Source organism: Triturus cristatus, chromosome 2_2 (genome assembly GCF_964204655.1).
Source record: "Triturus cristatus chromosome 2_2, aTriCri1.1, whole genome shotgun sequence".
NCBI lineage: Eukaryota > Metazoa > Chordata > Amphibia > Caudata > Salamandridae > Triturus > Triturus cristatus.
The window spans coordinates 150,191,199-150,214,161 of record NC_140582.1 but is presented as its reverse complement, the minus strand read 5'-3'; the positions used below and the strand labels follow the sequence as shown (position 1 = coordinate 150,214,161).

The 22,963-nt window shown below is 44.8% G+C and overlaps 1 protein-coding gene across 4 annotated transcripts in view; it reads right to left on the bottom strand.

The window, feature by feature from the left end:
- The window catches only part of LOC146861982 (phospholipid-transporting ATPase ABCA1-like), a 3,104,259-nt gene that overhangs the window by 1,318,289 nt on the left and 1,763,007 nt on the right, over positions 1-22,963 (bottom strand). For all 4 annotated transcript variants that reach the window (XM_085641135.1, XM_085641137.1, XM_085641136.1 and 1 more), the window contains exon 24: positions 11,235-11,313. In XM_085641135.1, coding sequence (XP_085497261.1) covers positions 11,235-11,313 — 79 coding nt within the window. The remainder of the gene's footprint in view (positions 1-11,234; positions 11,314-22,963) is intronic.

Here is a 22,963-nt window from a genome sequence, read left to right as displayed (position 1 = left end):
TAATAATTGTAGAAAGCCAGTTGCATAGATGACAGGCCGTGAGTTCCTTTTCTACCCTCTCCTCTAAATATGGACACCAAACTCCATCTCGGATAGCTCTTTTGGTGGCAACGGTACCACAATGTCCTTCGTGAGCTACTTCAATTATTTTGTGTCGCAGACTCTGTGGAATAAGGATTCTTGCCCCTCACAGTATAACTCCTCCCTGAGCTATGGACAGTTCATCTTTAAGGTTTTTTTGTTTTTGGTATCCACCATCACTGGTGAGAGGTCAAGTGTGTCAGTTCCATGACTGATTTGTAATTATAGCTTTCAACTTCAGCATGTCACTATCATGGCTTGTGTGTGCAACACAAAAAGATGATGGACGGAATGCTCAACATTGCTAAACATTCATCCAGTCACAGATCTAGGTTTAATCATGGCTCATCGCAGCAATGATCTGGGGTAACAATATAGCAGCCGGTGTATTCGATTTTTCAATAAAATTAATTTTGGCTTTAGCCGTCTTTGATGGAGTATCCTGACCTTGTATGTGAACTTTGGAAAAGTATCCTTCCCTGGATGATGCACAATGGTATAATTGTATTCTTGTAATCGTAGTCCGCACCTTTCAGTGTGAGGAGGCATCTTGGCTTTTGAATTGCCAAATATAGTCAGTACAACTTGATGATCAGTTACTTGCATTAAAGGGAGCAAGACCTCTGATCTTCTGGTCAGAGACCTAGCTATCCGCCCCAGCAGCTCTGCTGTTGTGCCGCTGCCCCTTTCACCTCTGTGAAAGGTAGGTGTTCAAGGCCCTCCTCCACCCGCAGGCTCCTACCTGAGCCTTATCCCTGGTGGTCCAGTGGGAGAGCCTAGCTCTTCAGCTGGTCTGCTGTTATCTGTCTTCGTGTTGTGTCGATTTTCAGTCTTTGTCTGTCTTTTTTGTGCCTTTAATTTCTGCTTTTAATTTTATTCTGTCCTCTTTCTTTATTTTCCTGTCTCTGTTCCTGTGCCCTTGTTTGTGTCTTCCATGCCTGTTTTTTACTGCCATTTTCCTGCCACTGCTGCCCCGCAGCCCCTCCACCCTGCCGGTTCCAGCTGCACTTTTCTTCCCCCTTCATTGTTTATTGGCAGCCGCTGTGCTGCCACTCCGCCGGCGGGCTGAAGGTGCACCAAAGGCAAGCCTGTCTGCGCCCGTTGGTGACACAACCAGCGCCAGGGAACCATGGTCCTCTGACATCCTACCACTACAACTCAGCTGCCCTCCTCAGACTCAAAGTCAGAAGAAACAACAACTGCCAGCTGTTTAAGCCAAACACCACCCATGGCCAGTTCTCCTGCCGACACTGCTGACCCAACCAGCGCCAGGGACCCTGGTTCTCTGACCACCCACCACTACAACTCAGCTGCCCTCCTCAGACTCAAACCTGGAAGGAACAACAACTGCCAGCTGTTTACGCCGAACACCACCCATGGCCAGTTCTCCTGCCGACACTGCTGACAATCCTTCACCACCCTCCGCACCCCCATGGCTGCCACCCCCGTGCTGGACACCAGCACCCTTGAAGCCCTGAGGTGCATCCTCCTCAACGTGTGCTCCCTGTACAGACATGCTGTAGAGATCTGAGACCTCCTCAACACCCTCTCACCCGATGTCGCCTTCCTCACGGTAACATGGACCAACCCCACCTCCACCCCAGACATCGCCACCCCCACCCCCGATGGGGACAAGATCCAGAGGAGGGACTGCCCCAACCACCCAGGAGGAAGACTCACCATTGCACACAAGAGCTACCTCTGACTCACCACCTCCAGCACGAGCGACTCCTCGCCCTCCACCGAACACCTCCATTTCCAGATCCAGACCAGCCCCAGAATGACTCTATGTGGCACCCTCGCCTAGAGACCCCAGACCTCAAACCATGCTCCCCTCCACCATCTAAGAACTCATCGCGCCCCATGCCATTGCCTCTATGGACTACATACTCATCGGAGACCTCAACTTCCACCTCAACAACCTCAGCGACCTCAACTCTGCCACTCTCCTGGACAACCTTGCCAACCTCGGACTGAAACAATTTGTCACCACCCCCACCCACAAGGCAGGACACACCCTTGACTTCATCTTTGCGTACACTTCCACGTCGACAAACCCACCGCCCCCAAACCTGCACTTCACCCTCCATGAAGGAACTGGAGCAAGGTCACCGAGGAGCACCACAACTCCGCCCTCAACAGCGATGCCCCCCTCCTAGACTGACGCCAACACCGACACCAAAGAACTTCACAGATGAATCACCAACTGCGCAGACATGATCGCCCCCCTCCGCAACCCCAACAGACAGCACCCCAGGAAGGCCACCTGGTTCACCGCCGACCTCCAAGAATCCAGAAGCCTCGAGAAGAACTGGAGAAACAGCAAAACTTAGGAAGGTCGCACCACTTACAAGAACGCCATGACAGAATACCACCAACTCATCAGACCCACCAAAAGGACCTTCATCTGCAAGGAAATCCACGGCAACATCAGTAACTCCAAGGAACTCTTCAGCATCATTCAGGAATTCACCAAGCCCCCCAGTGGAGCCACAGACATCACACCCTCACAGGACCTCTGTAACAAACTCAGCTCCTACTTCCACCTGAAAATAAGATCCCTCTACGCCTACTTCAATGAACAGACTTTGGACACTGAACCCATTCCTCCCCCCAGCAATGACAACCAGCCCACCATCCTCTCCTGGACCCCAGTCACCAATGAAGACACCGCATCGACCATTAAAGGCATTCACTCTGGAGCCCCAACGGATGCCTACCCTCCGCACATCTTCCATAGAGCCACCGTCTCCATTGCACCTGAACTACAATGCACCATCAACACCACCTTCATAGCCAGCACGTTCCCCGATAACTGGAAATGCACAGAAGTTAAGCCCTTCCTGAAGAAGCCCTCAGCAGATCCAACTGACCTCAAGACCTACCGACCCATCTCTCTCCTCCCTTTTGCAGCCAAAGTCACAGAGAAGATCGACAATGTCCAACTAACGAAATTCATGGAAGGGAACGCCATCCTCGACCCCTCCCAATCAGGATTCTGCAGCAACCACAGCACAAAGAGACCGCCCTACTCGCCGCTACAGACGTCATCCGTACCCTCCACGACCAAGGCCACACCGCGGCCCTGATCCTACTTGACCTCTCTGCAGCCTTCAACACTGTCTCCCACAGCACTCTCACCGCCAGACTCCATGACGCCAGCATTCATGGATTCGCCCTCGACTGGATCCACTCTTTCCTCACCGGCAGAACCCAAACAGTCAGACTTCCACCCTTTCTCTCCGAACCCACAGAGAGCAACTGGGGAGTACCCCAGGGACCATCGCTCAGCCCCATGCTCTTCAACATCTACATGGCTCCCCTCGCCGCCATCGCCAGATGGCATAGACTCAGCATAATATACTACGCTGACGACACCCAGCTCTTTCTCTCCCTCACCAAGGACCCCCTCACCACCAGACTCAGCTTCCAGGAAGGAATGAATGACATCACATCCTGGATGAGCAGCAGCTGCCTGAAGCTTAACTCAGAGAAGACAGATGTCCTCATCCTCGGACCTTCCCCCTCTGAATGGGACAACACCTGGTGGCCCACCGCCCTCAGCAGCCCCCCTACCCCCACGGACCATTGGCAGAACCTCAGCATCATACTCAACTCCTCCCTTACCATGACCCCACAGATCAACGCTGTCACCTCCACCTGCTTCAACACCCCCCGCATCCTTCGCAAAACCTTCAAATGGATCCGCCCGAATCAAGAAAGACCGTCACCCATGCACTCATAACCAGAAGATTGGACTATGGAAATGCCCTCTATGCTGGGATCAACAAATCTCTACTCTGCAAGCTCCAGACCATACAGAACACCATAGCCAGACTCATCCTCGGCATCCCGCGACATGAATACATAACCCAACACCTGCGAGACCCCCACTGGCTCCCCGTCAAGAAGAGAGTAACCTTCAAGATACTCACTCATGCACACAAACGCCTCCACAATACCGGACCCCGATATCTGAACAAAAGAATCTCCTTCCACGTGCCCGAGAAACCTTCTTTCCGCCAACGTTTGTGTAGTTGCATGTGTTTGGTAAGAGACTTTTTTTGTACAATGTAAATGTGTTTCATTTCTCTGCATGAATGTGTTTTTTCCAATATGGTGTAATAATAGCAGTATGTTTGCCTTCTGTTTTTTGAGTGTCAAAAACTTTTTGCATTTGTGCTCGATGTGTGTTTTGTTGTCTTGTGAGTAATGGTATTGTTTTTTATTTCTAGTGGGATATCGTTGGTTTTTGCTTTGTCTCTGCAGAGTAGGTACTGGTGAGTGTAGCTGTCCCTTGCAAGTGAATCGTATAGTTTTTGAGTATATAGATCTTTGTGATAAAGGCACACTTTTTTTTAACTTACTTATTTTGCACAGTGTTGGTTGTGGTTGACTTGTTTGTGCAGTCTCCTTTCTTAGTAAGGATATTGGCTAGCCGCAGGATTACTGCTCAGCAGGTTGTTGATATGCTTTTTGAGTCTTCCTCTGACCATGGTTCAGAGACTGACTCTGCATCTGAGACAGAGGAGTGTGTGGAAGATTCAGGCAGTGAGTTTTCTTTCCACATGGAATCATCGGATGATGAAGTTACCCTCAGTGCGGATGAAGTGCCTGTTTTAGAGGAGGACATTGATGTGACAATAGTGCAGCAAGATGCATCTGGGCTGCAGCCTGGGACTGCAAGACTTCCTGTTGGAAGTGATGACCTCTAGGTTGCCCAAGGCATGGTGCAGCTGGCATTGCCAGACTTTACTGGTGTTCCAGGGTGTAGAGTGAATACTGAAAACCTTTTGCCGATCATTTTTTTTCAGTTGTTTATGGATGATGTATTTTTGGCAGAGATTGTTGAGCAGATTAATTTGTTTGCCAAACAGTTTTTGAGGGACAACAATGCCAGCCTTAGGCCCCACTCTAAAGCTACCCGGTGGACTCACACAAATCTGGAAGAGATGAAGAAGTTCTTGGGTTTAACTTTTTTGATGGGCTAGCTAAGGAAGCCATGAATGTCTTCATATTGGTCTACTAGTCCCTTGATGGCAATGGCTATATTTCCGGCAGTCATGAGTCGTGATACGTATTTGCTTCTGCTTCGGATGCTGCAGTTTGTCGATAATGGTTTAGCGTTGCCACAAGATCACACTGATTGTGACCATCTTTTTAAGATACGGCCTGTCATTGATCACTTTGTAGATCGATTTTCTGAGGTCTATGCTCCAGGGAAAGAAATAGCAGTGGATGAATCTTTGGTCTTGTTCAAGGGCCGCTTGGTTTTTAGGCAATACATTCCTAGTAAGAGGGCACGCTATGGAATTAAGCTGTATATGCTGTGTGACAGTAGGACTGGATATGTCTCTAATTTCAGGGTGTACACCGGTAAGGAATCCAGGATTAACCTCACTGGTTGTCCGTCCACTTTTGGAGTGACTGAGAAAATTGTGTGGGAACTTGGTAGAGGACTTTTTAACAAAGGTCACCATTTATATGTAGATAACTTCTACACTGGTGTGCGGTTGTTCAGGGAATTGGCCATAGAGGACACTGTCCGCACAATCCGTTCTAACCATAAAGGTTTCCCAAAAGAACTTGTTTGTCAAAAGCTTGTGCGGGGACAGTGCATTGCGTTGCAAGGAACTTCTAGCTGTGAAGTTTTCAGACAGAAGAGATGTCTACATGCTGACTGCCATTCATGATGAAAGCACTTCACCTGTGACTGTTAGAGGTCAGGTTGCTGAAGCGTGCAAACCTGTGTGCATTTTAGACTATAATAGGCACATGGGTGGTGTTGATAGAGTAGATCAGAGGTTGGAACATTACACTGCTCTTCGTAAGGCTTAGATATGGTATAAGAAGTTGGCTATCCATCTTTTCCACTTGGCAGCCTTTAATGCTTTTGTTGCATTCAAGGATTGTTGCCCTAAATCAAAGATGACTTTTGCTAAGATTCAGAAGTCTGTAAAAGGCAGCCTTGATGTAGTGGACGGACAGGCAAGTATTCCTAGAATTGGAGTGGTGGAGGATGTGGCTAGATTGAAAGATCGCCACTTTCCTGATCACATTCCACCCACACCCTCCAAAGACTTTCCCAGTAGGAGATGTAGAGACTGTTGGCGAAGAGGTATGTGGAAGGAGACTCGTATGTACTGCCCGGAGTGTCCTTCTAACCTGGTGCTGTGTGTTCCTGCTTGTTTTAGATTCTACCACACACAAAATAATTTTTGGGAGCATCCATGAGTGGTAAAGTGAACTGCCTGGTCTCTATTGTTCTATATTTTTTGTTCAGTTTCAAGGTTGGCATTTGTCCAATGTATTTAGTTTTAGATTTTGTGTTAGTAGATTTGTTTCTATTTGCAATTTGTTTGTGTTTTCTTTTTTGTATAAAAAAATCCTAAATGTGATGGCGGTGTATGTAGGCTGATGCCAAGCTGGTGGTGTGCGTGGACTGGCGCTTGGCTTGCAGTGTGCGTGGACTGGAACTTTGCTGGCGGTGTGCGTGGACTGGCGCTTGGCTGGCGGTGTGCGTAGACTGGTACTTGGCTGGCGGTGCGTGGACGGGTGCTTGGCTGGCAGTGTGCGTGGACTGGCGCTTGGCTGGTGGTATGCTTGGACTGACACTTGGCTGGTGGTGTGCGTGGACTGGCGCTTGGCTGGCGGTGTGCCTGGGCGGGCGCTTGGTTGGCAGTGTGCATGGACCGGCGCTTGGCTGTCGGTGTGCGTGGACTGGTGCTTGGCTGGCGGTGTGCGTGGGCTGGTGCTTGGCTGGCGATGTGCGTGGACTGTCGCTTGGCTAGCGGTGTGTGAGTCGTGACTTGCTGCTGTTCACTACACACACTGCTAGCCAAACACAACTCCATGCAATCTGTGAGCTGGTGTGGTTGCTGTGTCAGGAATGTGGACGTGTGAAAGTGAAGGGCCCTTGAATCGCCATGTCTGCTGGTGTGATTGTTGTAATGTGCTTGGGCCGCGGCTGGCGGTGTGAATGGTTTTGTATGTGTCACTCGTATGAAAGGTGTATGAATGGCCTGTAAAGAGGTTGGTGCCTTGTCATGGCTTTGCAGCTCACGAGCTGTGAGTCAATGGTTCAGTTTCTCGTCCTTTGAATTATTAACAGTACATTTAATTTTTGTGAAATCTCTGGTTAATACAACTGTATATACTGAACCATCACTCCACCTCGTGCCAAATCCAACCGGTATGTATGTGTGCTTGAGGAATAGGTGGTTGTGCAGAAATATTTGTCTTTTCTGTCTTTCTCAAGCTGGGTGTACCTTGTTCTTTTTATTGAATGTTGTAATGTGTTGGTTCTGTTCCTGGTGGTGTGAATAGTCTTGTGTGTATCATGTATGAAAGGTGTGTGAATGGCCTGTAAAACGGTTGGGGCCTTGACGTGGCTTTACAGTTCAACAACTGCGAGTCACTGGTTCAGTTTTTTTGTCCTTTCTCCTTTCAATTATTGACAGTGCATTTCATTTTTGTGAAATCTCTTGTTAATAACATTTTATATACTGAACCATCACTCGCCCTCGTGCCAAATCCAACCAGTATGTGTGTGTGCTTGAGGAATAGATGGCTGTGCAGTAATCTTTGCCTTTTTTGTGTCTCTGCCAAGGTGTACATTCCATCTAAGAAAAACCTACAAACTGTAGATATTGCCATAAACTAAACACCCATGGGAGTACATGGTGATGTCTCTCTTGTGGCTCCCAACAAGTTATCTTACCCACAATGTCCTGCAAACCTCAAAATGTGACTAATATTTTATCCTTGCATTATTGTGCCAAAATGTTCACGCTTCAGAATGAAACAACAAATTTCCTACCTCCCAGCATTTCTCCAAGTATCCCAATCGAAATGGTACCTCACTTGTGTGGGTGGGCCAACTACCCACGGCAGGGAAGGGCCCAAAACCTATTGAGGCGCCATCAAAATTACCTATCACAAACCAACCTGGTTTTGCAAGGGTGGTCTCATGAGTTTTTGACCCAGGGCTCGGCGGACAGCTAGGGAAACCTACCAAACCCACACATTTATGAAACCTAGACACCTCGGGAAGTCCAGCGAGGTATGGCTCGCGTGGGTCCCCCAAAATTCTCCTACCCAGAATCCCCTGCAAACCTCGAGTTTAGCTGAAAGAAATTACTTTTGGGAAAGTTCTGGAATTAGCATGGATCCACATATTTTCTCCCACCCAGCGTTCCCCCAGGTCTCCCGATAAAAATGGTACCTCACTCGCATGGATGGGTCAAGGACCCGCGACAGGCAAGGGCCCAAAACCTATTGAGGCGACATCAAAATTACCTATCACAAACCAATCTGGTTTTGCAAGAGGGGTCTCATGAGTTTTTGGCCCTGGGCTCGGCGGCCTCCTAGGGAAACCTACCGAATCCACACATTTCTGAAAACTAGACACCCGGGGAGTCCAGCGAGGTATGGCTTGCGTGGGTCCCCCAAAATTCTCCTACCCAGAATCCCCTGCAAACCTCGAGTTTAGCTGAAAACAATTACTTTTGGGAAAGTTCTGGAATCAGCGTGGATCCACATATTTTCTCCCACTCAGCGTTCCCCCAGGTCTCCTGATAAAAAGGGTACCTCACTCGCATGGATGGGCCAAGGACCCGAGACAGGCAAGGGCCCAAAACCTATTGAGGCGACATCAAAATTACCTATCACACACCAACCTGGTTTTGCAAAAGGGGTCTCATGAATTTTTGGCCCTGGGCTCGGCGGCCTCCTAGGGAAACCTACCAAAACCCACACATTTCTGAAAACTAGACACCCGGGGAGTCCAGCGAGGTATGGCTTGCGTGGGTCCCCAAACATTCTCCTACCCAGAATCCCCTGCAAACCTCAAATTTAGCTGAAAAAAAACTTCTTTATCAAATTTCTGTGTGGGAAAGATCTGGAATCTGCGTGGATCCACAAATTTCCTCCCACCCAGCGTTCCCCCAGATCTCCTGATAAAAATGGTACCTCACTCGCATGGGTGGGTCAAGGACCTGCGACAGGCAAGGGCCCAAAACCTATTAAGGCGACATCAAAATTACCTATCACAAACCAACCTGCTTTTGCAAGGAGGGTCCCATGCGTTTTTGGTCCCGGGCTAGGCGCCCATCTAGGAAAACCTACCAAACCCACACCTTTCTGAAAACTAAACACCCTGGGGAGTCCAGCGAGGTATGGCTTGTGTGTGTCCCCCAACATTTTCCTACCCAGAATGCCCTGCAAACCTCAAATTTAGCTGAAAAAAATACATTTCCCACATATTTTTGTGTGGAATCACCGTGCCGGCACAAATGTCCTACCCCACAGCCTTCTCCTTAGTGTCCCGAGTAAAATGATACCTCACTTGTGTGGGTGTCCAATGCAGAATTGGCTAAAAACATATTGTACAAAAAAATGTAGCGCTTAGAATTCTCGGTGCTCTACCCTTAATCCCTATGTTTTGGGCTCTTCCCAGTCACAGGCCCTTGTCCTACCCACAAAAGTGAGATATCATTTTACTCGGGAGACTCAGGGGAACAATACTAGATCAAGTGGGGAATCTGTCCTGTTCTCCCTGCTGCCCTCTTTTGATGTAGGGACCGACTTTTGATTTGGTAAGAGGAGGCTAAATTCCATAACTGTTCCTTCACCCTGTTAAAGTATGTATCAAGAATGAAGTTCTTTTTGCAAGAGCCTCACGGTTGTATCATCCGGCCAGCCACGAAGTAGCAGAGGCTGTTTTATGAACAGCTCTACTGGTCATTGCAGAGATGATCACCTATTTCTATGCGCCTGGACAGTCTAACGTCCATTCGTTTAACGCAATATTTCTCTGTTAGCTGACAAGCACATCTTGAAAACAAAACGAGGCAAATACTGTTACTGCTTCCGAGCTGTGTTGTCTGAAAATCACGCTCCAACTTGTAGACATTTCTGGGTATATTAATGCACTTTAAACATTGCATGCACATAAAAGACTGCACTGAGCCAGCGCAGCTGTTCATGGTGTACCCCCTGCTATGGCAGAATTGGGCAGCTGAATTCGCCTGCTTCTGGCTCTGGCATACATTGTGCAGGGCCGGACTGGGTATGCAAACCAGGCCTGGCAATTGAGTCAGACCGACCGCGAGGATGGGTGGGGGGATGAGGATGGGTACTGCTGCTTCTTTTTGTACTGGGGGCCGATTTGATATTGCAGCACCACTGCTGTAAGACTGGCCCCCTGTACCAAAACCAGCCCCAACCAATCCAAAACTGCCCCCCACCCTTCTGGCCAACTGGGAAAATACCCAGTGGACACTACGGCCAGTCCTGCCCTGCCGGAGGGGCGGATGTATGCTACGCAAGCTTAGAACTGGTGGTAATCCCTGGAATTCTTCTCCACAATCCTCAGGAGGGCCAAAGTTTACCCTTGGAAATCTGTTGCTTCTGCACTGCAGACCATATGGTGATCCCACAGGACTCCTTGAAGCCCATGGAGGAAGTAAAGAGCTGCTATTGCACCCAGCCCTAGAGGACGTGAGTATTCCCTTTGAGGCTTGTCACCTGGATGAACACACATTCCATGGCCATAGAGGTTTCCCTCGGATTTCCATGGGCATACTCTGTGCATGTGCTTTAGGCATCATGAAATAAGTGTGGACAGTAAATTGTGATATGAATTCAACAAGCATTTCAAGCATGGCAGTGGATAGAAAATACTCCAGATGAAAACCATAAAGAAACCTTTCTGTAGATGTATATATTTCTATGTTTCATATATGGTGTGTGTTTGTACAGTTGCTTTTATTCTGTAGTTGGGACTAAGCCTAGTATGCCTGATTTTAATACAGTACCTCTCGATGCGTGGCACAATATAACATCAAATAAATAGATAATTACCAGTTCCAGTTCCTTCTTCAAAAACTTAATGACAGGTTCCTAGCGCATATTTGTGACTGTGAGGGGGTCGCACCTTAGTTTTTGCACCTTTTTGGAGCATCACCATTTCTAAGTTTGAAAACCAAAAAATCCTAAACTTACTCATAAGTGTACGTTTACCTTTGTGAATGAGGCCCAGAGTGTGTAGAACATTCACAGCTGATGTGCAGCTCCACCGGCCTCTCTTGTACTTTTTCATGCCTGTGGCAGTTCGAGACAGTTCACTACATAAGGGAAAGTAATGAACAAACCTTGCAGCTCTTCCTTGATTTCACCCTCGCTCCCTATGCCTTCGTCCTCGCTGCTGCCGTGGGACATGCCATCTTCCTCCTGGAAGAAGACAAGGTAAAGAGACATGTACTTGGAATTCAGACTGGTACAGATTATACCCGCTGTGGCTCAGTGTGTCCTTGCATTTCATTTCCACTAAATTCAATTACACGGCCTTCTCCCAGCTGCCAGAGGATGAATGGCAGGAGGGAGACGAATGAACACAACAGCTGAAATTGATTGATCCAAACATACAGACAGGTTGATTAAAGTGTCCAAAAGCAAAATGAGCAATAGTATGCAGCGGAAACCATTGGCTGCCTGTTTAATTAAATCTACTTTTGCTAAAAGGCCATCCACTACACTGTATGTAATTGGCTTATTATGCGATGCAAAGGGTTAAATGTTTTGAGAAAAAATTATCAATTCGGAGCAAAATTAAAAGGGTAATGTAGGATTTTTTTCCGTTCCTCCACCACGGTTGCCTCTGGAGGGCTAACGTCTTTCAGGTTGTGTATATGATTCAGTTCACACTAGATAAAAATGTAGCATGTGTAGGACACTCTATGGGCAGACCTGTGCAAACAAGCCTGAAGTGGGCAAATTGTAAAAGGAAGCTGTAGTTTAAAAATATGACATTGGTTCTGTCTCCAGGAGGAGTTGGTTAATTTGCTATGTATTCTTTCAGTACTCAAGTCAATGTGAGTGGTTGAATAAATTAGTTTCTAAGGGACATATTATCAAGAAACGGGGTTAAAATTATCGCCACCTTAGCGGCAGGAAACTGCCGCTAAAACGGCGATAATGGGCTTGATAATATGCCCTTGAGAATTCCCATAGAAACCCATGTTCTGGTGTCAACATAGGCTTCTATTGGAATTCTCTGCGGCATATTATCAAGCCCATTATCGCCGCTTTAGCAGCAGTTTTCTGCCGCTAAAGCGGCGATAATGTTAACGCCGTGCTTGATAATATGCCCCAAGGTGAGTGTGAGGGCAGCGCTGACTTTAGCACTCGTGGCGCCCAATGCAGCAGTCTCTTTAGGTGGTGCGTGCACCAAGCTCGAGGAGGATAGAGGGGCCGGGGAATTGATTGCACCATGTTCACATGCACTCTGAAAGAACAAGTCTTTAAAAATAACAACAACGCATACTTTCACAGAGCATGTGCAAATGGCGCACCCCAAGCTTGGTACCCAGTGCAATGGTGTCCAAAAGCCGGTATTGACAGTGGGTGAGTGAGTGGACAGTGCAATACATGAAGAAATCAGCTTTATGGCACTTGACACCTGTCACATTAAGGGACTCTTGTTGCTTTATTTATTTTTATTTGAAAGCGTGCCTATTTTAAAATCGGTGATTACCATGAGGCTGAATACCGGTGGTTGCCATAGCTTCTTCAAATTAGGACCCCTAAAAAAAGAAGCAACAACCACAGGTACCACAAGTACCAGTGGTATCAGGGGTGAGGCTTAGGCAGACCTGTCAACTCACACAGTGCCATTGTGTGACATACAATATTGGGACCCTTCACAGAGTCACCCAGTGAGGAGCCAATATGACACGGTGGCAGGGAAAATGAGGTGAAAAGAACTGTCAACAGTGGATTTCCTCTCGTTTGGAAAGGCTTTCAAGTGTCGATGCCTATTAAGGGGTGTGAAAACACCCCAGGACATCGGCACTAGCCGTGGAGGAGGGGGCTTGAGGTCAGGGTGGGGGCAAAGTGCCTCTTAGGCACTTCTTGGCAAGAAACCCTGCCCCTCCAAAGCCCCGCCCCATTCTCACACAGTGAAATCTTTGTTTTAGTTGGCAGGTATGCTTAGGGGTCACAAAGAGCTTTTCATTGTCAAACTTTCAGGATGGGAAGGGCTAGGCTCAAAATGTGACTAATATTTTGTCCTTGCATTATTGTGTCGTGTTGGTAATTGCAGGTGTTGGCTACTGACACTCATTTCTAGGGACCCGGAACTATTTCTCATCAGAATTTGAAACACAGCAAGAGGGAGAAAGGTGGAAACTGGTGAAAGATGAAGTTGTGAAAACAGTGACAAAAAGAGAAAGCAGGGATGAAAAAACCTAAATAGAATGGAAGCGTTGGGTGGTGGAAGAACAGTCAAGTGATGGAAGGTATGGCACCAGAATAACCTTCTATTTATCAAAGGAGGGGGACTCTAGGAGCTATTCAAAAGGTCCGGTGACCAGTGCTCCCGAAGTTAAACGTATACCAAAAGGGAGTCACCGTTCCTAAGTAGAGATAGAAAGAAAGGAAGTGAGTGGTACTCTTGTCGTGTGCCACTCTAATTGTGAGGGCAGTGTGTCCTCGTCTTGATGCCCTCACACACCTCAAAGGATGTCATGCTTCATCATTGGGCTTTTGCTCCTCGTCGGGCTGGCACTGCAATGCCCTACCGGTCCCCAGAAGGGCCTCTTTTTCGGAGATCTTTTGATGAAGCGGTATCGGTGCGTGGGGGTAAGTGGCAGTGAAGTTCTAGAAGGTGTATTAAAAAATGCCTGGAGGGAGAGTGATTCATTTTTATTAAGGTGATCCCCCTGTCATTATTAAAACAAAGTGTATGGTGCTGCTTTAAGGGGTACTGTAGTCCATGCCATGCAGGTACTGCGGTGCAGGCACACAGGGGGGCACATAGTGTGCCCCCCTATGTGCATCCACATGGCTTGAGGCACCATGTGCCCCCTTTGTTTCCTCTCCGCCACGATTTTCATGGCGTGCTCACCGCCATGAAAACCGCGGCAGAGAGGAAACTTGTAATATGCTTGGCCATTCCGCCAAGCATATTGCAGTATCAGGACCACCAGGGAACGACGGTTCCCTGGTGGGGTCGAAGGTCCAAGGCGACCGACTACCCTAGTCATAATAGGGCAGTTGGGAGACCACCACCATGTGTCTGGTGGTCCGTGGACCGACAAGTTTATTGTAAGGCCCTTAGTTTAGAGTTGGAATAGTAATTCTGACCCCGTCAGTGCCCTTAGTTGACTTAGTTTTGAGGCAAACAAATTAATTTTACAACTGTATGGACTATACATTATATTCATTCTTTCAGTGTTTGTTTATAACAAGTGCATTATAAGTTATTTCTTCATAGTATGTTCATTTTATAAATTAACATTTCTTAATGTTGTAGATCGCTATTTAAATAAAGGAACAATTCATTAAAAGGAGTTAATCTGTATTTTTTTAATTACTGATAAAATAGTCTCCGCCATGTGAAATATCTATTTCTTTAGAAATGGTCTCAGAGCCAGAATGTTATATATATATTGAATTATTTCAAAGTAGGAATTACTTCAATACATATCGATTTTCTTACAGTAATACTTAGAAAGGTAGATGGCAGTGTTTCAATAACACTCTGTCTTTGACTCTCTTCCTCTTAACAGTTAGTGTGGTCACCTCACAGATCAGTGTACCACTGAGCACAAAATGGTTGATGCCCTATAGTTATTTAATGATAAAACTGTATTTTAAAGTAAAATATAAGTTTGAATAATTTGATTTATGTGCACATAGTATGATTAAACATAAGTTTTAAGTGTAGGTTAAGTTTAGGATTTTAGTTTGATCTTTAATAGTATATGAGTTCATCGTTTTGGTTGGACATAATTTTTCACATTTTCAAAATGTTTTTTTTTAAACTTTCTTTGTCAAATAAATACATGTGATGTATTAAAATGAGTGGTAGTTTTTTGTAGAGTTAAAGAAATAATTTTAAGAGAAAATTGTGTGGTGAAGACATTTGATAAAAGTAAGCGTGGTAAAGGTAAATACAGTAGTAACCTATGTAAATGAGTGGTAAAGCAATGTGTGTTAAAATGTGTGTGTTAAAAGTAGGCATTGTAACATTAAGTAACCCTTTCAAAAAGTAGTATGTTTTCAAAATCCAAATCCACTGATGAACTTGGCTTTTGTATAATATCACAAAGATTCCAAAATTAAATTTCTAGGTGTTTATTATACAAAGACAGCATTAGTACGTGCAATACAGTGTTTTACTAAGAAACTATCAGCCTTGCTGCAGTGAAAATAGTTTGTAGGTGCTAGTCACAATAAAGACATGTTTAGCCTTGCACTTCTACATCTCCTACATTTAAATGCCATGCACCAGCCTTATCAGCTATACGGCCTACTTAAGGTTGAATTATTAATATTTAGACGGATGGTTTAACCTGTCAAAAGGGTTTATTTTGACAGGTCGGATTGCAGTTCAAAAACGCAAAAGCTTTAGTTAGGCTACAATGGTAAGCCTGAAGCAATGTTTGCACTGCCACTGTAGTAAATCGCACTATAGGTGCTGCAGTCCACTAGTGGCATTTCGTGTGAAATCAGTGTGTCCACCATGCACCATATACTAGGTGCTTATAGGTAAGTTAAATATGCCAATGAGAGTTATGCCAATTTAACCATGTTAAAACGGGGAGGATACGTACTTTTACCAGCAAAACAGATAGGGCAAAAATCTGGGAGTATGCAACATAAAAGATAGCCATTTCTTGTTTTCTACACTCTGTATCTGGATGAATGAATGAGAAGTCCTGTAATGCAGCACTGTATTCTTTCTTCACAAATCTATAGAAAAGTAAACAGGGAAAAGTCTACAAAATGAAGGTGGTAAATTAAGAAGGTAAAAATGGAAAATGTAGATATCTGTGAAAATGAATTAGCAGTAATTAGATGTTCCATTAAATCACATTAGCCAGTCAAACCATGTGTTGTAAATTATTATAACTGGTGGTTCAAGCTGCATGAAAATATGATGAGCCATTAATTACTAATGTGAAAGTAGCTTCTGCAAATTAATTTTGGATTAGCAGATGCTTAATGATGAGCCAGAAAATAGCAATGCTAAACTTCTACATGTACACACTTTGTTTTCTTTTAAATATTTGCTTGACCTTGTTTTCTTTCATTTGATAGTGACAGTTTTATGTTTGATTTGGTGTTAGCGCAGATGTCTCCAAAGTTAAAAGATGGCACCACAAGTACATACATGAGTACTTACATAATAAACATAACTAATCATACAATTTCAGCATGTAAACAATGATTATGAAGTTAGATTCTTGAGAGTTATGGTGATAGCAATATATATGTCTAAATTTATACTAGATACTAATTAAATTCCTTAGAGCTTTACCTGTTTATAATGTCAATAAAAGAAAAGATATTTCTATGAATCTTTCATGTTGTACAGGACTACTACTTCCTGTATTCCTTAAAGCATATTACTTTGAATGTGGAAAGAATGCTGTGATCACGAAGTGTTAATCCCATTAGCCTGACTCTATTTCATCACCACAGTTCTTACATAATAAAGTGGGGTGGCTATCTACCTGAAAGAAGAAATGTAACAATCTTCCCTTCCAGGTGCCTGCAAAAGATCACTCATACCCAGAAAACTACCAAAATGGTCCATCAGTCTTTGATTGAAGGCCGGCACAGTACAGGGAGGGTAGAACACTGCTCGTAATGACTCGGAATAGGATGTAGAATCAAATTAACAGATTAACTGGTGAGTAATTCAAGAATTGCCTCTGCAGGATTTGCTTCTTCCAGGCCTTACATAATGATGATATAAGAAAGCAATTTGGACTGGCATCAATCATCTACAATAGTAGCCAGCCAGAGAAGAACACTCCAGACACAACGGAAGAAGAGTTTAACCCAAGCCAAGTAAGCCGGAATTGGGAGTGACAAGAAAAGCCAACAAATGTTAGAATCCCAAAATGCAGAGGGCATACCTAGTGTGAGGAGAGGAGCAGGAGAACTAAATCAGGGACTCACAAGAGGCACCTGTAGCATCCTAAAAGCCAAAGGCAGCAGCTTTAAATCACAGCCAACAATCCTGGAAGAGGCACAAGGCATCAAACCTACCAGGACGAAGACCCACCTGCAATGCAGGCATTCCCAATTGCAAGCAAATGTGCAATCCCACTGATGAGAATGTCACAAAGCCCAACACCCAGGGTGATGATTCATGGAAAGGAACAGTTACCCCAAAGGAGAATGCCCAAATCTGAGAGTGGTGACAAAAACTTCTATAACAGCCCCAAACCAAGCACCATCTAAGTAATTGAGGTTACTACAAAAAATATATCAACTTCAACATTTGGGAGCCCAGTTACTTATCATAATATTCAATATTCCTAGTCCAACTTGTCCTTATCTGTCTCAATCATTAATCATGAGGTAAAATCCACTGACTCGACAAGAAACAGCAACATCCAGGAAAATGCTGCAATATACCCACTCTCACCCTAGCTGAGTTCCATAAAGGGTTATCATTCCCACCACTACTCCTCACATACGAAGCTTAGACAAAGGTCATTTAGCCAGCTTGTACTGATTAAGATGAGCATTAGTAATATTTGGAGTAATGAAAATTAGTGGGGGCATATCAGCAACAACTGGCGATAATTATCGCTAAGCGCACTTAGCACTAGGATAATTATCGCCGGCTAGCGTTGATTTTTATCGCTGAGATAGCGTGCTATTAGCAACGCTTATCTCAAAAGCGATACAAATCCTAGCGCTAACTGCCAAACGTGAGATTATCGCTGGAAACCCAGCGATAATCCCATGAAGTTTGGCGATAGCTTGCTGATAGGGCCTCACATACTTAGCCATGATATCCACCTTACATAGGATATCATGGGTAAGTCAGTTTCAAAGCAGGTGTAAGGAAAGTAGCGATAACAGAGGTTATCGCTACTTTTCTTGTCGTTATGCTGCTTTGCGTGAGGCTTGATAATAGGAGAAATGTCGCTTAGCGACATTTCTCCCATTATCCTGGGGAGGAACGCCCACTTTGCATATCATTAGAGATGCAAAGATGGGCGTTAGGAATTCAGGCGCTAAGGCAAGGTTTCACGTGACAGCGTGACCTTGCTAATATAGCGATAAAATTATCACCGCTTTTCGGCCAAAAACAGCCACAAAAGCGGCGATAATTTTATATCGCCGCCTGGTAGATATGCCCCCTAGTAAGTAAAAGGGCTTGTAAGTCCCTCATCTTCATCCCAGTCATTACTCACAGTGAGCCATACAGACTCACACAAATAACAGATCCTCACTCCAAGTAGCAATCCACACCCATTGTTAGCAGAAAAAAAATAGGCCAGTTACTGCAACTAAAACACTTTTTTATTGTAATAATCCACTGGAAAAAGAGGTTCATATGGAAGTTTCTGCAAAGTTCTCAAATCTAAATGAGAATACCAAGATAGAACCAAAGAATTTATTGAAGGGTGAGACAACAAGAATTTTTTTTAATAGCCTTGCAGGTAAAATGTCTCTATTCTACAAAGGACCCTACATCTTCTAAAGGCTCTGATGGAAACTCACTGATCTTTAAGGGTGAATATGGATACATTAATGCTAAAAAACTGAAGAATCTCCAGAAACCTATAATGCATAAGAAACAAACAGACTCTTTGAAACACACCTGGTTAGAAAGACGTTTAGTGACGAGAATATGATTTAAGCACAGAAGACTTTTCAGAATTTTTTTTGCCTCTGGTAAATGGGGTGGTAACCCCTTTTCCTGCAAACCCCTCCTCTCACTTTCCAGACAGACCAAAAGTCTAGCCTCACAGGCATTGTAACCACCAGGGGACGTAGAGAGGAGGGAAAGAGTGGAATCCTCCAAGGAAAACACATTGCCATGGATTTAGGGCCTGATTACAAATGTTGGTCGGAAAGGCTCCAAACGGCATTCAGATTTTCCTAAACCATATAGGAACCTATGTTTTCGACCGAGTCGGAAACATTTACGACCAACCTATTATGGTGGAAAGGTAACCATTCGGTCATTCCGACTGGCATGCGGAAACTCCAAGGCGGTCTGAGCTGATTCGTACAGTTCAATGGACAGCTTTTCCGACCGACCGATTGCGGTGTCAGATTCCAACAGCCTTTCTGACTCGTTCTGTCCGACAGGAAAATGCTGTTGGAAACCGACTTTGGAGACCCCTAGCAGGCCCCCCTCAATTTAGAGGTCTCTCTTTGGGGGACGTGGGCGTACCCAAGGGACTGCCCTGTAGAACCATGCAGAGTGTGACAGGCACCATGCCATGGGGTGCCCGCCACAGGGTACAAGGTTTTCCGAAACCACCCCTTTTCACAATGGGAGCCTGTGTTGTCGGTCGGAAAACAGGCTCCCATTGAAGTCAATGGGAGACTTTCCAAACAGTGTTCGGAAGCATCATAATCAGTCAGTTGGAATCTCCGAACACCAGTCAGTTGGAATGTTTCTGACAAGGAGTCAGTTGGAAAGCTTTCAGACCGACATCGTAATCAGGCCCTTAATAGTGTGAATCAGCCTCACCTTGTCAAAAAGAAGATACCAGAATCATAAGTCTCCTTTTCCTCTGAAGCCTGGCCAATGTTTTTGGAACTAATGCAAATAGAGAAGTTCCTGAGGGTAAATTGTAACTAGAACAGCCACTTCTCTTATGTATTGAAAAAGTGGAACTTGAGCATTCTACCTGGATGCAAAGGGGTCTGAGAATCCGGTCCTGAATCTTGTGCATATCACTTAAAAGGTTGTAGGCGCAGGGAGGTTGGAAATTTCCTGCTGAATGTATCTGCTAGAATATTGCACTGATATGCAGTGTTTCAGAGACAAAATATAATGCTCTGCCCAAAGACGCGGGTGAGGGGTCTCTTTCCCCAGGGATTTGGAAGCACACCGCCCCCCCAAAAGATTTATATTTGCTACTGTTACCACATTGTACGATCTGCTAAAGATATGCAGATTCACAACCCAATTAATAAAGGTAGCTTTCAGTTCTAAACTTAGACTTTCGGTCTAAGTTTATCATTGTGAATTGGTCCCTCAGAATGTGCGGTGTGAAGAATCTCGCCACCTTCACAACTGCTGCCAACTACTTCCAGTTGGACAAGTAACTGTTTACAAGTCTGCTTCAGTAACCTTAAATTGGTATGTCTACCAGTGTATCACCCACCCCATTCCAGTGATCTAGCATCTGTAGTTATTATTACAAATGGTCAGGATACAATTGAAGGCACATGAGAAGGTTTGCTGGATTGATCCACGAACTCATGGATGAAGTGACCTCTTTGGAAAATGGAATCATTGTCTTAAAAGCCAGGAATACCTGATACCAAATCTTCCTCATGTGAGTCATTAGAAGACGAAGGTACAACAGGCTTAGAGAACATTATTGCTGCAGAAGGTCATGCGACCCTGAATCCTTAACTATTCCTTTGCTGAAGGCGGTGTAAAGGATAATACAGATGTTCAGAGTTGACAGATTTTTTTCTGGTCTTGATTCCAGACAGAATATCATGTCTAAGTCTTTTGAAGCATGCTCAACAGAATGCTATACCCAGGAGATGCACCAGATGACCCACTGAATGTAGTGTTCTTCAATTGGAAGAATGATTCTTTTTCTTCAAGAATGTGTGCATACTGTCCTCTAATGCCTAGCCAAACAAATGTGTCTCATCAAAGGCATACATAATGCATTTGATTTTTTAGAAGTTTCCGTATGCCAGCTTTTTAAATACAGATATCATTTAGCCACATCAGAATCTCCTCCAGCTACAGCAGAAGACTTCACCACATCAAAAGAAATAAAAGATTGGTACTCAAGTTGTCTTTCTGCTTCTTCAAGCAATGCTAGGCATTCTGCTGTTTGAGAGTGAAGGCAGGCCGACTGATTCTGGAGGTAACACTTATCAAGGAGAGTGGAAAGGGTAATACCAGGCTGCTCAATATATAACTGAGGCCACTAAACAACGCAGTACAGGAGATAGACAAAAATAAAGTATGATCAAAGTAAGGGTGTACTGGTATATGACCAAGAGGTCTCTTGGTAGCTTAGGGAAAACCCTTTGGACTGACACCAGAAAATTGCTCTTAACAAGTCATACAGCAAAGTCATGTGGGGCCTGCTGTATAGAGACTGTTGTACTCAGTGCAGGTGGATCCAGAATGACAATAACACTGAGACGAATAAGACTCCAAAGGACCTGGGAGCAACAATAGAAGTCTTTCCCTTACCTAATCGGAAGGGAGACCAAGCCGGAGGTCACACTGTAAACAGATATGGACTGTAAAATATAGTGGACTGAATTTGGAATTGAACAGACAACCAGAGTAGAAATAATAACTGGAATACAGTCCAGGAAAGACAGCAATCAGACAAGGAGAAAAACACGACTAGGAATTATGAACAGGGATTCATAAATCAAGAACAAGAATACATGAGTCAAGAGCAGGCTATACCCAACAGACAATGGAACAAGTAATGCACTGTTGGTACAGGGAAACTGGAACTAGGATTCAGAACAAGTAATTAAAGAATTTTCCCAACATGTACTGGAACAAGTAAAGCCTGTTGGTACAGGGAAACTAAAACTAGAATTCAGAGTAAGGAACTTGAGGATGTACTCAGCAGGCACTGGAACAAAGTTATACCCCAGGATAAACATAGGAATTCAGATCAAGGACAGCACAAAAATTCAGAACAAGGAAATGAAGGGAACCACTACCAGTTCAGGCAATACGTGGTCAGATGTCCAACAGGGAAAACACAGAAATCAGGATATCAGACTAGAAAGGAAGGTGAGACTGAGAAACAATGGAAACACATAAGCACAATGCTTCTCAGAGCAGCAAAAGGAAAGCAGGAGACTGCAAAAAGCAGTATCAGGAATCAGGAACCCCTCTCAAGGTTTTAAGGCTTCGGCAGTGCAGGCAACTGGAGAGGGAAGCAGGAGCTCCCAGCAAGGGCAGTTGAAGCACTCATTCTGAATGCAGAAGCCAGGCTTAAACCCCTCCTCCCAGCTCATAGGCACACAGGATGATTGGAATTTAGAAAACGTATGAGCAGGCTGCAAGACAGTGGAGAAGAGAGCAGTCAAAATCCCTCCTCCAGCTCTCTGCCTGAATGAGTGCACAGAGTTTCCAGGAAGCACCCAGTGGGCAGAACAAAACTCCAGAGTGAAACACGGATTAGATCTTGTTTCATATTATGTCCAGAATATGAGCAACAGAACAGCACATGGACATACTGGAAGAGGTAAGAAAGCGTTCCAAGTATAATATGATTCACCAAAAGTCTTCTCTCCAGCTCTCATGGGAAGGTGAGGCATATCAGTACCATAATGCATTAGTGGTTGATAAGTAAACCCTGAATGGAATCTGGTGTAGATCTGATTTCCAAAAGGGTTTGAACACTGATGTTCGGTACAGGTTTCAAAACTATTATTCATGATGACAGGAGGCTTGCAAATGGTCATCAAGTAGTGTCATGTAGCACCAAGTAGGCCCACCCGATGGTAGAATCACAGGATTCTGACATCTGTACCCTTTTCAACTGCCTTGAAGAGCTTCTTAAAATCAGAAATTAGATACTGGCTGGTGTATGTTCCCTAGATCCAGTGTCACAGGACTACATGCAACCCTGAATATACCTTTTATTTGGCAGAATCATTTTATTTGTCTGAAGCATCCAAAATAATTGCCTCCCCTGCCATGGATGTTCTTCCAACCAGGTAGGCCACCAAAGAGTCTACTTGAACTGACACTGGGAGCTTAGATCATTATCTACGTATAGGTGCTTCTTAAATATAGGAAGATCGCTTTTATATGGATCTCTCCACTCCCTAGGACCACATCCAAGACATGACAATGAAAAAGTAAAATAATTTAAATTAAACAGTTTTT